This window comes from Miniopterus schreibersii (genome assembly GCF_964146895.1).
Source record: "Miniopterus schreibersii genome assembly, chromosome: 9".
In the NCBI taxonomy this organism is placed as follows: Eukaryota; Metazoa; Chordata; class Mammalia; order Chiroptera; family Miniopteridae; genus Miniopterus; species Miniopterus schreibersii.
The window spans coordinates 76409234-76425997 of NC_138118.1; the positions used below are offsets into that span (position 1 = coordinate 76409234).

Consider the following 16764-nt stretch of genomic DNA (forward strand, 5'->3'; position numbering starts at 1 on the left):
TTAGTCACTTGGAAGGTGTCCCCAGGGACAACTGCAACTTCATTCCACATGGGGAAACTGAGACAGTGGACAGGCCCCGGGTCATTTAGCCCATGCAAACAACAGTAACAAAACCCTAAAGGACGTTCAGGTTTATGTAGGAGACGTAAATGAGAAAAGGTCCTTGGTGGGGCCGGGATGCCGCAAATTGGCTGTGGGCAGCACTGTCCATAGCATCACTCTCGACGGCAGAGGCGCCTTGACTTCTTTCATTGAGCACGAACCTGCTGAGCATCTATCTCCCATGGGCCAGGCACCGTGCGAGGAGGTGCGCAGAGGAGTGAGGGAAAGAAAGCTCCTGTGCTCTCCGAGCTTACATTTCCATGGGGCATACAGACAACATGCAAGTCAATAAAACAACAGTGATGATTTAAGAGTGTGAAAAGGAAATGAGGGTGATGCTAAGAGAGTGACAAGGGCTGCGAAAGAGGGGCTTCCTTCAGGCACCTTGATCAGGGTAGGACTCAATGAGATCCTGAGAGTTGACTTGCAGGCAGAGAAGGATCTGGCCACGCAAGAGCCAGGGGACAAGGCTGAAGACAAAATGCCAGGGAAATCCTCAAGAAAGAAGGACTGGGTGCGTGAGCAGTGGGTACAGAGGCCGCCTGCACCAGTGGCTCCTCCAGAGCCGTCTGAAAGAAGCTCCCCTGGCCTCCACGGAGCTCAGATCGGGATATGACAGTGAGCCTTCTTGTGAGGCCAGGGCTCGTTTGATGTTCGGTCAGCCAGGCTCGGTAAGCCAGGACCTTGTTGCTTTAGCCCAGAACTGAACACAGCATCCTCCTACTCGGGCCAGCCATAGAGACACATCTGCATTTGGTTAGCAGGTCTGAGAGGATTGGCTCCATCTACCTGGGTGATCTGAGAAGGCTGTGGCAGAAGGCAAGGCCAACTCAGGAGGAGGCGATCTGGGACGCCTGGCCGAGAACCTGGAGGGAGAGCTGATCCTAGCAGGTTCTAGCCATGAGGGCAGAGGGGCTAGAAGGATTTCTCTTCTTCAGCCATGAGAGTCACACATAGAGTCCTTTAGCAGCTTTAAAAAGAGACTAAGGAGACCTTGCTGAAAGAGAGGGGGTGTATGAACAGCCTCCCTATGAGGGGCTACCTCTGGGGCTCACTCTCCAGCATCAAGGACTTAAATGGGACACTATTTGTAAAGCCCTTGGAATAACACCTAATCCATGATAAAAGCACAATCAGTGTATGCGATTATTATAACTAAAGAAACAGGTAGAAAAGGTAGGAACTCAGAGTCAGACTGGGGACTCAGGTCAGCAGGCTATAGTCCCAAGATTCAGACAGTAGAATGGGTAAGTCTGTGAGCTCTTGCCCTAAACTGCATTCAAATCTGGACTTTACTGTCTATTAGCTGTGTGACTTCAGGCAAGTTTCCTAAACTCTCTGGACTTCAGTTTCCCCACCTGTAAAATGGGGATCAATCATAGTACCTATACCATGTGGTTGTTGGGAAGGCTAAATAAATTAATTTTCAGAAAGCTCAGTAAGGGGCATATAGCACAGGTTCTGCAAATGATGGCTATTGCTATCATAGATAAATACTGAGAATTTATAGGTGGTTTTAAGGTAACCCATCTCTACAGGAGAGAATAGGAGAAGAGGGTGATTTGGGATTTTTCTGTGCTCTTTTGGCCAATATCTTCCCTAGTCAGGTGGGGTTTTTTTGTTGTGTTTTTTTTTTACTAGTTAGTACTCTTGCCTCAAGTGTTGCAAATGTCCATAAAGAATTCAAGAGAAATAGGGACTTGTCCTATAAAGTTGAAGCAGGAAAACTTAAAATCAAAGACAGCCTTTTAAAGCTGCTGCAGGAGGCAGAGTGAGCCTTGGAATTGGGAGCCAGACAGGTTCTGGTTCTACTTGGCCACATAATAGCTGTGGGGTCCCAGCCCTCAGTCTCCCCACTCATCAGATGGTGATAATGCCCACCTCCCGGGCTTGCCTGAGGCCCTGATGAAAAAATGCATCATGGCAGGATACTCTACACTCTACTGAGCTGAATAAATACAACCAGCTCCAACTGTGTGTATTTTGTTTGAATAAGTGATTTTGATCTCCCCTCAGATCCTCTAACTTGATATTCAATACCATGCTCCAGGACCACCTTGTATCCACTTGTATTCATGCAGTAGAAGAATATTAGAGGGAGAGAAACAATGGAATCTGGGTCAAATTAGTTCTAGCCTCCAGGGAATGTGATACAGTGAGTCCACCCATCCAGTGGGCGTCCAGCACCCCCACCCCAACACACACGCTTCCTTCCTTCCTAATGGGCACATGTGCTACCCGGGAGCCAGTGGTTCTCAACCTCGGCCGCCCATTCAAATAGCTTGGAGAGCTTTTAAAAAAAACCTACTGCTTAGGCCCAAATCCCAGAGCTTCCAAATCAATTGGTCCAGAGTGAACAGACATCAGTCTTTTCTAAAGCTCCCAGTTGGTTCTGTGGGTAGGTGGGGCTGAGAATCTGGGAGGGCAATGGGGGGTTGCCCTCTTGGATGCCCCGGGCCCTCTAATCTCCACTCTATCTTCCCCTGGTTTTTCGTGTCCCTTCCTGTGACCTGGCACAATGAGGGAGCTCCCAGCTCTCAGAAAAATAGCCTGACCCTGAGAGGCCACACTACAAAGTCAAGTCAAACACCTCAGTGCCAAACATCTCTATTATGCAACTTTGAAGCCCACGACACTGCATTCTTGGAATGCTTAAATACTAAGAGATCTGCAGGTACACCTCTTCCCTCAGCTGACCTTGCTCCTCAAATTTACTTTCCTGAAGGAGGTGAAGGAGCTCAACAACACTTGAACAAGCCCATTTTTAAAGAAAACTCCATGCACACATCTCTCTTCCCTGATGGGCCGACCAACTGTGAACTAATACGGCCCTTATCCAGAATGAAATGCAGGAGTCAGATGAAGAAAATAAAGGTTTACATGTTCAATGCTAAAAACCCGTGTAAGTTACATCACAGTATGCAGACTTCCATAACATAATACGATATTGTAATGTAATGACATATAAAAATAATTATGTCCATAAGAATGGTATAAAGCTATTATGTGATAATTCTAAGGTGATATATTTAGCTCTCAATTGTGAGATTGCAGCCCTTCTCCCACTCTCTACCCCTCACTTTGGAAAGAAAGTAACTGAAGACATGCTGAACGAAATTACATTGCAGCCCAGCTGGGCGTGGCTCAGTGGTTAAGCACCGACCTAGGATCCAGGCGAACAGGGTTCGATTCCCGGTCAGGGCACATGCCTGGGTTGCAGGCTGCGGCCGATCAATGACTCTCTCCTCATTGATGTTTCTGTCTCTCTCTCTCCCTCTCCTTTCCTCTCTCTGAAATCAATAAAGGTATATTTAAAAAAGAAAAAAGAAACTACATTGCAAAGCTTAGTATCAAATGAAGTAAAAATCTGCTTTAATTCATTTTCAGTTTTTACAAAATTTAAAACTTTAAAAATATTTATTGTTTTGAAGCTATAATTTAAGAGTGTATAAAGCAAAAGAAACGGGGCACTGATTTTTTTCAAAAGTTTTAAAATTTTACTTAAAACTTTTTATATTACAAAGAAAGTACTTATTCTTAACAATTATTTTCAAATAGGGTATAAAATAATTCCCCTTGCTGTACCAATCCTATTTTCTAGAGATGATCATTAGATGTTTAGTCTACAAGATTTTTCTCTATGTTCTCCCCATACATAGATCTATACATATCTTGAAATTATTACTTATGCTATTTACATAAATACTTATTTTTCAAAAATAGGATAGGCTATAAACAATACTCTGTATTTTCTGTCCTCACTTAACAACGTGCTGTGAAAATTTCCCATGTCAGTACATATCATTATTTGGCCGAAGAGTATGACACTGAATTTACTACAACATATTAATTCATTAAACATATAACACAGACTACTCATAGGCATTGTTTTAGAGCTGGGGATGGAGACCAGCTCCCACTCATGGACAGGTCAGATGCTGAATAATTAAGAGCATGGGTTTTGGTACCAGACTGCCAAGGTTTTGATACCATTGTAATTAGCTAGTTATTAATAATAGGAAAGGAGCAAAGGGGGAGGCCAGACATTGGAGGCATGCCATTTAGGCAGCTTCACCAGGAAGCTGCAACTTTTCACTCCCCAGGGAACCACCGGCCTATTCCCTGCAAAACACTGAGGGAAGGAATCAAACAAAGAGATAGGACACATACATGCGCAGTGAAGTTGGGGTGACATAGGGAAAGTGCTTGCTGTCAGTCAAACCTGGGTACAGAGATCATTCGCCAGGGTAGGCAGAGCCACTGCAAGCATGTGAAAATTTGGGAATACATAATCCCCTAAACAAAGAAGTTTGCTCTCTTGTGATTCCTGAATCTCTCCTGTTGCACTTCGTTTGTGGGGCTCTCTCTTGTTGCTCTTGGCTTATGTGACTCTTACTGCTCGTTACTCTTGGCTCTTGGGGCTCTGTTTTTCTGGCTTCCTTGCATTTGCCCGTGTTTCCTCCATAGACATGTGGCCCTGTGGACCACACATGAATGGACTGATAGACTACAGTAGGAAACACAAACTAAGTTAGCCTCATGCTGGACTGGACCTGGCTCCAACATGGAAAGGAAACTCTGGACACTGGCTCTGATTTTAACCTTGCTAAAGCCCCAGCTACACTTCTTACATGACTGGACTAAGGGAAACGGGATCTTAAGATACTCAGGGATGTAATTCCACACAAATTAAAATCACTTTTCTCCCATGTGAGTCTCAGAAAGTTATTTTTCTTGGGATATCACAAGAAACCCACTCCCACAAGAAACCAGCAGGGACGAGGAACCTCTCCCCACTGGCAACAGTTTGAATTCCAAATACACTATTTTACAGCTGTGTGTCCTTGGGTAAGTTACTAAACTTCACTGTTCTCAGTGTCCTCTGCTTAAAAATAAGAGGACGAAGAATGTCTATCTTATATGGTTGTTGTACAGATTCAGAGTGAATATATATACAGCACTTAAAACAGCACCTGGCACATTCATTTAAACGTTAGATCTGCTTGTTTTTTTCTGACGAGGTGGGAAGTAAAGAAGTAATTAAAAAAATGAGTACTACAAGAGAGTAGTGGAGGGACAAGAGATTGAAAACTTAAAGAAGGTCCTCTCATGATAGCTTAACATTTGAGCTGAAACCTGTAAGATGAGTAATCCCCTACTGATAAGCATTTATATATTTCATTAAAAATAAAATAAAATCTCTATTAAGAACATAGAGATCAGAGTAGTGTAGCAAATACTGACGATTAAAAGAAGGGACAAAGAAATTCTAAATATAAAAGGAATCCTAAACAGTTAAGTGGAAACTCTCTCTCTAGCAACAGAGGAGTGTGGGCACAGGCAGGCCCCACAAGTCAGCACTTTTTGTTGGTGAACAAGAAACTGACTTTGCCCTTTTCAGTTCTTCTGGTGACCCCTGGTGGCCAATCCTTGAACTTGGCAACTCCTTCCTCAGGGTTTGTTCCAGAATGAAGAGCTCAGAAGAAGGCAGGTTATCTATTCCAGGTTTTTTTAGAATCTCCATAGAAGGAAATGTCACAATTTCTCACATTAGTGCATTCCATTATTTATTCACAATGATGGTGAAAAAGCTACTCTAGGTCTTCATAGATTGTCATTTGAAGAAAGTGAAACTCATTTATCTGGATTAACAGTCTGTGTGTATAAAGAGATTCTTAGAACCCTCCAGTTTCTTCCTTTCTCCTTGCCTCTAGGTAAGCATAGAACTAAACTAGTACTAACTCTCCTGCCCCGTTGATCCCCATGTGGACTTGCCCCCTATCGATAGCATCCCCTGATGCTCTGAGTCTTCTTTTTCACGCCTGTCCCCCCATCAAACCATACCCATCTCCTGTTCCATCTTTCCAGGCCCTCTTCTACAGAACACGGCAGAGATAACCTTCTATTCAGGCCGTACACACATCACTGAGGCAGTAAGTTCATACCCTGGGGCAGCGGTGGGGTGGGGGGGGTGGCTAAACGCTTGTCAATTTCAGTACTCTCAGGTACCATGATTGTATTTTACACAGAGGACTCGTTGGAGGGACTCTAGGGAATTGTAGGTATCTTGACAAGTATTAGGGCAACATTTTCTGCCAATGCCCAGGACTGGGTACAAGCTGTAGCTACCTCCCTTTTCCCACCCCCAATAAGGAACACCACACTTTATAAGAGAAAACAGAAGCTAAACCACTAACAGACCCAAATCAATGGTACTACTTAATATGAGAAATACAATTAGTAAATTAATTAAGGCTCCCTTCACACTTCTATAAGCTGACCAATTTGCTTGGTTTAAGTAATGTGTTCTTTTAAAAATATATATATATATCTTTATTGACTTCAGAGAGAAGAAGAGAGAGAGAGAGAGAAACAGCAATGATGAGAGAGTCACTGATCGGCTGCCTCCTGCAGGCCCCCTACTGGGGATCGAGCCTGAAACCCTGGGCATGTGCCGTGACCGGAAATAGAACTGCAATCTCCCGGATCCTACGTTGATGCTCAACCGATGAGCCACGCTGGCCAGACTAATGTGTTCTATCTTAATTGAAGTCTTTAGTACCCGAAGCAAATGTCTTGAAATTCCCCCAAGTATGTTTGAATGGATCACCATTTTTGCCACAGAGATTCCAGCTCAGCTGACACTACAGCTGCTACCCTAATGGTATTAATCAAGGCAGAGCTTTTTATTTAAAGGAATTGGTTTTGTGACCAGAATCATTAACTAGGTACCTAATAACACTTTAATTCTACACACACACTGCCAACATATACTAACCATTTGCTTAAGACATTTTGTGCTTTTCAGAGAAATTTTACTTTCCGTGGTTGGTGTTGACCACTCATGAAACCTTCCTTTACTATGGTTGTTGCCACTGTACCATAGGTGGAAAATTAGCTTTTCAAATGTTTTTCTGCTTTGAGCCTCCTTACATCACTCAAGCTCCCACTTACTCTCAGCAAGCTTTGAACTGCCTCATTTATTTGAGCCAGCTCACCGCCCACGAGAATCCTCCCTGCCTTTCTCTTTCCTGACCTTCCTACTTGGCTCTCATTTCTTCGTGAGGTGGCTATAGCTTCTCTGTTTGTGCCTCTTGCCAGAAAGTTGGACTTTAGAAGGAAGGAGGCGGGGGAGAGGGGGAAATGATGGAGAAAAGGCCTGACTTTCCCTACCTGATGCAAACAAAGAAATGGCTGAAAGAGTTAGTTACTTTCTTCTCTATGTTAAGTTTTCATTTCTCAAAAGGAATCAGGCACACAAAGGTTTCTTCTATGAATGGAATGATCTATAATTTATCAATTTTAGCTACTTTCTTCCTGTTTCGTCCCACTTGCCTTCTATTCTGCCAGATCCCTGGTGCCATAAGTAGATAGCGAAGAGAAGACAGACGGTGAAAGTTTAGAGAAGACGGATGTCCGTGACCTCCAAATCTTTGCCGGGTGGCTGCTGGATTCATAGCCATCTATGGTTAAGATATATTTTGAGAGATCTGTCAGCCCACACCCCCTTCTCTAAGAACTGGCTTTCCATTTACCAAGGGAAAGTGCCCACTGCTTATGTTATGTCTCACGACCCTGCACCTTCAGTCTCAGCTGACTGGACCGAGAAAGAACTGACCCAGACCGGGCCAGTCACATTCTGTCCCTAGGAGACGTGCGGGTTAATTTCTGTTGACTGAGACAGGTAAACTTGGAAACTAGAACAGCCCTCTTCTGCCAAATGCCTGAAGAAGCAAAGCACATCGATCTGCCAAGAGAGGGGGATGAGGCCCCGATGGGTGATCCTGTGGTCGGAAGAAGCCCGAGACAGAAGGACTGGCGGCCCTGGCGCCTGACTTCAGTTCCTGGTTCCTTGGCCAGACAACACCCTTTGCCCTTGGCGTCTCCAGGCAGGAGAGCAGGGTTGAGAGCCGGGAGGCTATCTCAGTCAGGATTCAATCAGGAGACGGAAACCACGCAGTAATTTTAATTAAAATTGTTTCTTTTTAAAAATTATTATTATTTTCACCTGGACGTATTGACCTTCAAGTCTGTTACAATTTCTAGTGTTTGCTCTGGCCTCCATCAGCCATGAGCAAGCTTGGGGAGCTACATTCTCCGTAGTGGGCAAATACTGGGGAATAGGAAATTTTTAATATAAAAGGTATTCATTATGATGGGAGAACAGCCACAAACATGTAAAGAGAATTCTAAAGAATACCCTGGGCTGAGGGAGAGTACCCATGGATGGATAAACTCATATGATATGAATGGGGGCCCTTCCCAGACCTCATTAGAGGTGTGCTTAGGCTCACTGGGTGGCTGGGAAGTTCACTGGGGGGCCTGGTGTGAAGCTGACTAACAATCCTGGACAAATAGGAAAGGCCTCCAGGGGCAGTGGGCTGTGGCTGGTGAGGGTGGGTGTGCGGAGGAAGTCAGGATATTGGGAGCCCAGTTGCTTGAAGGGTGGCACACAACCAGGAGTGCATGGTGTCCATGAGAGGGCAGTGGGAAACCATCCTTGGGGTGCAGGTGCTCAAGGCTGGTGAGAGCGCTGCAGGGAGTTGGGCTGTAGGAAGCCTGCTCACTGGCAAGGCCTGGGATGCATGGTGTCCATGTTGAGAGGGCCACAGCCAGATGGTTATCCCTGGGGCAGAGCCAGGACTATATGCTTGCTGAGGGTCTTCATGGTCTGGGTACCCAGCTCAGGCAGAGTGTCACTGAATGTCCCCATACATATACTGCTGACTAACTAGGTAGCAGGGTGAAAGAAGACAAAACACAGAACAAGGGAGCAGGAAGGGATACCAACTTCCTCCTGCAATGTCTCTCCAGCACCCTCTACTGACAAAGCTTCATATCGTGTTCACTGCATAAGAGAGTGTTTAAAGCTCCATCATCACTGAGAAAGAGAGGAGAATTGAAGCTGAGAGGCAGGGGGAAAAAAACAAAACCAAACAAACAAACCCAACAATAAAAAAACACTGGTCGTCACCACTCCCGAAGTTCTAGTTGTCCCAAGATGTCCTAATCACAGCCCAGAAGTACATGACCAGAGCCTGTATTAGTAACCTAATGCTGCATAACATGTCTCCAAAACTTAGTTGCTTAAGACAATAATCACTTATTACTCTCGTTTTCTGTGGGTTGAGAATTCAGGGGTATCTGGCTGGACAGCTTTGGCTCAGGGTCCCTTGTGAAGTTGCAATTAATTATCAGCCAGGGCTGCAGTCATCTAAAGGCTTGAATTGGGCTAGAACTTCACCCAAGGTTGGCGGAGGCCTCACATCCTCTCCATATGGGCTTGTCCATATGGCTGCTCTAGCATCTGGCTTCCCTCAAACCGAGTGATCCACAAGACCAAGGGAAAGCAGTTTTGTTCTTTCTAAGCCTGGAAGTCACACGCCATCATTCCTGCTATAACGTACTGGTCACAAAGGCCAGCCTGGATTCAATATGGGAGGGAACGAGAGAGGAACACCAGACCCAGAGATGAAGATCACTGGCGACTATCTAGGAGGCTAAAGAGCACAGAGGCCACAAATGCAAGGGCTCATTCACTCACCCTGGACCCTGACTTGGACTTCTCGGATGTTTCTATACCTTAGGTTGCACATTGAGGCACGTCTTCTAGGCAAAGCCGGCTCACACTGTGAACCACAGAACGTAAGACTAGGAAGGGACCTTAGAAACCAACTGAGTTTAGCGTCTACATTTCTATATGAATACCTGGACTCCAAGAATCCCAGCCATTCCTTTTGGCTGGAGGAGCAAGACGGGGGCCCTTCGTGGAGGGGCCAGGGCCCAACTCTAAACATCTCACGTCTGGGCCCCATGACATTTGAGGTGAACGAGCTATAGGTCTAGGCTAAACGCGTCCAACAAATTACCTCCATTCCTATAAGAAAGTCAAATATTGGATATGTTTTTCCAATGTGAAGGGTATTAATTAAAAAATAATAATCTACATGCTTCTTTACCTTCTTAAATGTGAAGATCCCCAATTTCACCTTGCAGTTTCCTGACCCAGCAGCGATGAGTCCACACTCTTGCCTGGCATTCAGCTACTTCCATTTTGGAACTGCCCCTCCTTCCTGTCTCCTTTAACCCCCCAAATTGTGACAGGACTGGTTTAGTTCTGTACAGTATTTGTGTTAATAATACGAAAACTAATAAAGATTATGGTGATGACAATGAAACAGCAACAACAGCAACTTTACTTACTATGTATGGGGCTGCAACCGAAGGGCTTCTCCACGTTATCTCACTGGTCTCAAAGCCATTGCCAAGTAGGTATTTTAATCCTCATTTTAAAGCAAACAAACAAACAAAAATCACCAATGCTCAGAGAAGTTAAGAAAATGTGCCCAAGGTCACATTTGGCCCAAGTAGTGAAGCCAAGATTTTATGCCAGCTTGACTCACTCAAGTGCCGTGACTAACTTCCTCAGGACGCCCGCGTGACGCCCAGATCTGGCGTTCAACTCCACTCTGGCCAATTTCTTGTTGGGCAATTGGAGACTGATTATTTAATCTCTGTAATCCTCTTCATCTATAAAATGAGGGTAATAATTCCTTCCTCATGTAGTTCTTATAAGGATTAAATTTTAAAAGGCAGTGTTCAGCACAGAGTCCACGTTCAATTAACAACAGCCATTGTAATTGTCACGTTTTTATTGGCTTCATTCTATTTTTTATCCCATGCAAAATGCCTCTTTGTTTCTCTCGCAGATTGTATCCCCACTGCACACCAATGTCAAGCTCTAGAATCCATTGTGCCCCGATTTGTATACAATAACAGGGGAGTTGCTGAGAAATAACAGGCAAACAAGACTAATTTGAGAAACAGCGGCCCCAAAAAAACACTCAGAGGATATTACAAATGTGGCATCCTTCCTGGATCTCTTATTTTCTCTACCTTTAGTTTTTCCAAGGGGTCATTTCTCTCCCGATGACAATACCAGCTGCTTCCCCGAGACTAATATTGCTGCCAAATAGAAGGAACTCTCCCCCCATCCGGGTGACCACTGCTTCTCCTTCTCACATGCTTTATCTCCTTCACCCGAACTGGCCAGTTTCATAATTTATAACGCAATTGACGTGGCAGGAATGGTTGCTCTGGGGCCTCCGAGACCTGGCTCTGCAGGTGGGCCCCCGGTAAGGAGTTCTTGGTTCTTGGAGCAATCTATCCTGGCTGCCTTGAGGTGACAGCTGTCAGCCACGCAGTCTTTTCATCTCTGCCTCTCTGCCCTGCAGCATAGTCTATCATCCCCAACAGAACACTCTGTGCTTCAGCATCTTCTTTCCTGGCAAGGTGGCCTTGTGTTTTTGTCTTCTGGGGTCACCTTGAATGTGTTTAGGGTTCCATGACTGGCCCCCACCCGAAACACAATCTGGTCAGGAGATGCACCGCTAGGTCTTCATTTAACTAAGGGGGACCCCAACAGATCAGTCATTGTGTAATGTGGAGGGTGGTTTCAGACCTCAGTCTGGCAACCAGGAGAGGGTGCAGGACCTAAGCCTGTTTTCCTAACCAGCTTTACCCTCCCACTGCATCACCTACATTGCAGACAAAGCTGTTTACCTGCTCAGAGGCAACCTAAGGAAAGGCTGAGTCTTTGCTTTGTTTTTAAGACACACAAAAAATCACTTCCCTCACCATTAATTCCTATTTCCACAAATCTGGGTCATTATTTAAGAAGATTCAACATGCAGAAGTCATTGAGGAACTGAGTGGTATCAAAACCAGCCACCAAAGCAGAAGAGAAAATAAGGAAGCAGGTTTCTTGGGCTGGGGTGGGGACAGGGGTGGGCGTGGGAGTAGGGGGACAGAGAGTGCAGTGGAGGCTGAGGCCCAGCAGGCCTTAGAGGAAAACCATGCAGGATTCCAGGAGCTGACCCCCACAGGCTGCAGTCGCCTCCTCAGTCCCCCATTCTAGCCCTCCGCCCAGGTGCATGCAGGGGACACCGCCACCTCCATCTGGGTTTGTCTGCTCTAGTAGTTTCTGGCAAAAAGAAGTGTGGGCCACTCTGAGGTCAGGAACACTGAATTCAGGGTGGTGGCCCATAAGCTGGAGTCACAGTTTCCCAAGCATGCCCTACCTGTAAATTCTCCCAACTTTAGATCAGTCTCTGGGGGGATTTGGAGGTAATTCTCTAGTACAGAAAAATGTGACAGTGACTGAGAGAAAACATATTGAGAACCACGAATCTAGGCAAACTTTTCAAGTATTCATTTTGCAGAGGGTAATGGCCACCAAAGATGTGCACATCCTAATGCCCCCAAATCTGTGACTAGGTTCAGCCCATGGCAAAGGGGAATTAAGGCTGCAGATGGAATTAAGGTTGTTAGTTAACGGACCTGCAAATAGGGAGAGTGTCTGGGATTATCCACAAGGGTCCTTCAGTGCAGAAGAATGTGGCAAAGAAGGGTCAGAGAAGGGAATGGGACTATGGAGTCAGCCAGAGTGATGAACATGAGGACTCAGCCCACCAAAGCAGGATTTGAAAGCAGAGGAGGGTGCTGCTAGCCAAGGAAGGCAGGCAGCTTCTAGAAACTGCAAATAGCAGGGAAACAGGTTCGAGCTTCCAGAAGCACGGCAGCCTTACCAAGACCTTGATTTTAGCCCAGTGAGACCTGTGTCAGATTTCTGACCTACCCAACTGTGAAACAATACATGGGTGTTGTTTAAGCCACTAAGTTTATGATAACTTGTATAGCAGCAATAGAAAACAGATACAAAGGGGGTCATTATAAATGTCTGTACTCAATGCTATTGATAGATGTGATATTAAAAACGCACTTGAAAACTGTGGTTTCCAAAAGGCGTCATGTTTAAGAGACTTCCAAGAACACATGGAAAATTTCCACCTGTTAGGATTAGGTCATACTTCCAGGCTTAATTTCTAGCATTCTCCTTATGACAGTTGTGCTGGATATTTGGGTGTTTTCCTGGTTGCTTTTGAAGGTGCATTGTCTGCTCTGTGCCCTGGAAGGCAGACCTCTATGGACGCAACTCCCTCGCCCTCTGGTTTCCAGTTGGGTTCCACCAATGGGAGGGACCAGCAGGAATCTGGGGGACAGCCAGATGGCTTGTACTTGTGCAACCCTGAGAGTGTCCCTCCTTAAAGTTTGTGCTCTAGGCTCCTCCTGCCTCACTCAACAGTTAACATTGAGGAAGAAATAAGAAACTCTCTCTAGGGTCCAGGAAAGACTTTCCAGAGTAATTGACAGCCTGAAGACTGCTATGAGCCCAACCAAAAAGCATCTAGAATTCCTCACCATTTCTTACAAGCCTCCCCCCACCCACAACTATGTGGTGAATTATGTCAGAGGCCATGGTTGAGAAAGCAGAGAGGAGAAGTAAAAAAATACAATCCAACAGTACCAACAGAAGCAGTGTAATTTGAAAACCACCCTGGATTAAGCCATTTACCTGGTCATTATTTATGCAGCATGGCTATATGCAAATCACATGCAAATATAAATACCACCCTCCACAGGGACAGCTTTTTCATTGTTTTCTCTGGCTTCTAAAGCAAATCCAATTTGGAAAATAAAAATAGAAAATTACCCTATGGGGGGATAACACTTGTTTATGCATCTCAGCACCTCTACTAATACTTACCCCAATGGTACCCATAAGCCTAAAATGATTTGTTCATGCTGAATCACTATGTGACCTTGAAATAAGTTTATTAGTAATAGCAAAGTATAAAGGTATACCTCTCTGTCTATTATGGACCTGAGAGGGTGAGTGGCCCCCTCCTCCAGGAAGCCATCCTAGATCACTGCTCTTCCCCACTCCCCCAAAGGCCCAGAGTAGAGGGGTTCAGTTCCCTCTCCTCTGTGCCTCCACAGAGTACTGCTCAATTAATGGGTACTGGCTACCTGAAGGAGTGAGCTTAGGAATACTAGGCAGCCTGGCAAGATCCACAGAAAGGGAAACCATACAAGACCACAATTGACTAAATTTAGGCATGCGTGGATTTGCATTACCTGTGAACTTCAGGAGCCTCCCCGGGACTCCTTATCCTCCTTGGCTCCCCACTGCCCCAGGTATTTTTAGAAAAAACAACAAAAAGGTAGTGGCAGGAAGTAGGTGGTGGGATTAATATTCCGAACCAGGCTGCAGGAACATTAAAAACTGACCCTCCCCCCTGCAAACACATGTTTCCTGCACACACACAGGAACACTCCACAGAGTCACCGGCACTTATTTTTAGAAAAAAAAAAAACACACACAAAAAAAAAACCCTAAAAAATTAAAACACCCACAACCCTGAGTGCAGCTGAAGGCTAACTTGTCTGCCCTGACGCAGCACAGCCGCCCCGGGGGACAGTGCTGTGTCGGGGCTGTCGCAGGCTTACCAGCGCCGGGAAGAACCAGAAGAAAAGGTTGCTGTTGTAAGTGCTGTTCACGGTGAGGAAGCCGCAGTAGCTCTCCACGTTGTGTCCCAGGACCTGAGTCACCGCGCTCATTTGTCTACCTAGTGGGGGAAATGTACCCAAGAATTAGAGAGACAAGGCAGGGTCAGCCATCTCCTGGACCGCGCTCCTCCCAGGGGCCAGGTCTAGGGTGCAGTGCTCAGAAAGGCTACGAGGGGGTGGGCAGAAGGGTTACTCGCTTTAGCAAATTCCAGCATACTCTGGACAAGTCCACATAGTCAACACACACAAGTTAGCCAAGGACAGTGACATCTTTAAACTTTTTTTTTTTTTTGTCCCCAAAGATAATTTATAAGTGATGATAAGATTTTTATTAAAAGAAGAAAAAATCACCTAATTTCAGCTCCACTCTAGAAAGGTAGGTAAACCAAGGTGTTCACACTGGGCCACCTGGAAGGCCAGGGCAGAATAGAGCCACCTGCCCCCAAAGGAGGGGCTGCAAGAGAAACAACATAGCTGAGGAGCCCTGAGCCTTGGGAGGCCTGTGTTCTGCACACTCCCCTTACCACGAAAGCCAAGGCTGGCTACTTCCATGACGGGAAATGGGCTGAGGCCTTAGGGGAGTGGGGACGGCTAAGGACGGCTGGGGAGGGTGGGGAAAGACAGACAGCGTGACTGAGGTCGACCTCATGGCTACTTAGAGGGAGCAAAATAAAACATGACAGCTGGAGAGGGCAGAAGTCCTGGCTTTCTTATGGCCACAAAGGGACAGGGAGGGGTGGAGAGGAAATGCTCAGATAGCTAAGGCCACCCAGGAGGAAGTAATACTAATAGGAGCTAACGCTTAAAAGGCCACCGTACATTAGGTGGTAGGTATAATTATTGTCCCCACTTTACAGGTGACCAAACTGGAGCACAAACAGGTGGAGTGACTTGCGCAAGGGAACACAGCCAATAAAGAGAAGCCGAGGTTGAAGCCTGGGAGTCCGGGTTTCTCCCTCCCCACCCTCTCCACCGCCTCTTGCTAGAGAGTGAGTCATGAGGTGTAAGCGGGTGGGGAAGCAGTGACTGGGAAAGGAGTGGGGAAGGAACAGAAATTAGGTAGCACGGCCTCGAGGGGAAGTGTACGGGGAAGTCTGAGTAAAGAAGAGCCCTTTAGCCGTGACAAAGCAAGTGTCCCCAGTAAAAAATTATTTAAGAAGAGGTCTTCAGTGGGTGCCGGAGCCCCCAGGCTTCCGAGTGCTGATGGTTCACACGGTCTTCCCAACTGGGCGTTCAGTGATATCACTGATAGGGCACAATACGCCCCAGTGAGAATATTTACACGCAGGGACTCCGCACTACAGTCAGGGCCCTGATCCCCGGGAGCCGGTTGCTAAACTTTCACCAGCACATCTCCCCTCTGGGGCCACAGGTTCCTCTTTTCAATGGATCCACTTCCCCAAAGGAAAACTGTCAGCTACACCACACTGTTCCTTTTTCCCAGTACTTGCTGATCCCAGCGCTGCTGATCACCAGCTCGGTGACCCCTTCAACAGGCAGAGGTTCGGCCTGTCTGTGCTCAGGTTCCTCGCCCAGGAAAGGCACATGGCACTGAGTCTTTGCGTGTGAAACGGGGAGGAAAGAGAGGTTTGCAGGGAGCATCGCTGTCGCTGTCCTTGAAACGCATCCACGAATGGGACCAGGGGCACCAGGGAGCAGAGGCGACGGTGGGGACATAGGAAAGGTGTCAACAGGCAGTTTCCAGAGGGTCCCGCTAGGCCAGCCCAGGAGGAGAAGCATGGGTGTCCAGGTTGGACAGACCCGGGCTGGCGGCCCTGACCGGGCTTTCTAGAAGTCACTTGTGCTGTTTCCCCCACCCCGAGCCGTCTGTGAGGATCAAATGAAAACATGTGGCCGAAGCCTCACCACGGGGCTGTCCATAAAACAAATAAGGGCCCAGGCAAAGGGAGGGACGATCCCGCCCGCCCGGGCCCCCCGTGCAGCCTGGAAGACTCTGCCTTTCTCTGGGTCAGTCTAGCTCCCCAGCGAAGGTGGCTCAGCCCAACCTCGCCAGCGCTGCCCCTCCTCTTCCAACGAGATCTACCGCCTGCCAGAAAAACAGACAGAAAAAAGGAGACCGGAGGATTTGAAGACAAAGAAAAGGGGGGTGGATGTTTAGTGGGCGCCCTCCCCCGCCCCACACCCTTCCCTCCAGCAGACATTTCTTCCCTCTTCCCTTCTTTGCTTCCACCTCAATTAGCCCAAAGAAGGATCACCCTCCAGGATTGCGCAGCCTTTAAAACACTTCTTTTG

The 16764-nt window shown here is 46.6% G+C and overlaps 1 protein-coding gene across 5 annotated transcripts in view; it reads right to left on the reverse strand.

The window, feature by feature from the left end:
• Positions 1–16764, reverse strand: part of CPVL (carboxypeptidase vitellogenic like) — a 93228-nt gene that overhangs the window by 61128 nt on the left and 15336 nt on the right. For all 5 annotated transcript variants that reach the window (XM_081147327.1, XM_081147330.1, XM_081147329.1 and 2 more), the window contains exon 3: positions 14452–14570. In XM_081147327.1, the coding sequence (XP_081003453.1) occupies positions 14452–14570 (119 nt within the window). The remainder of the gene's footprint in view (positions 1–14451; positions 14571–16764) is intronic.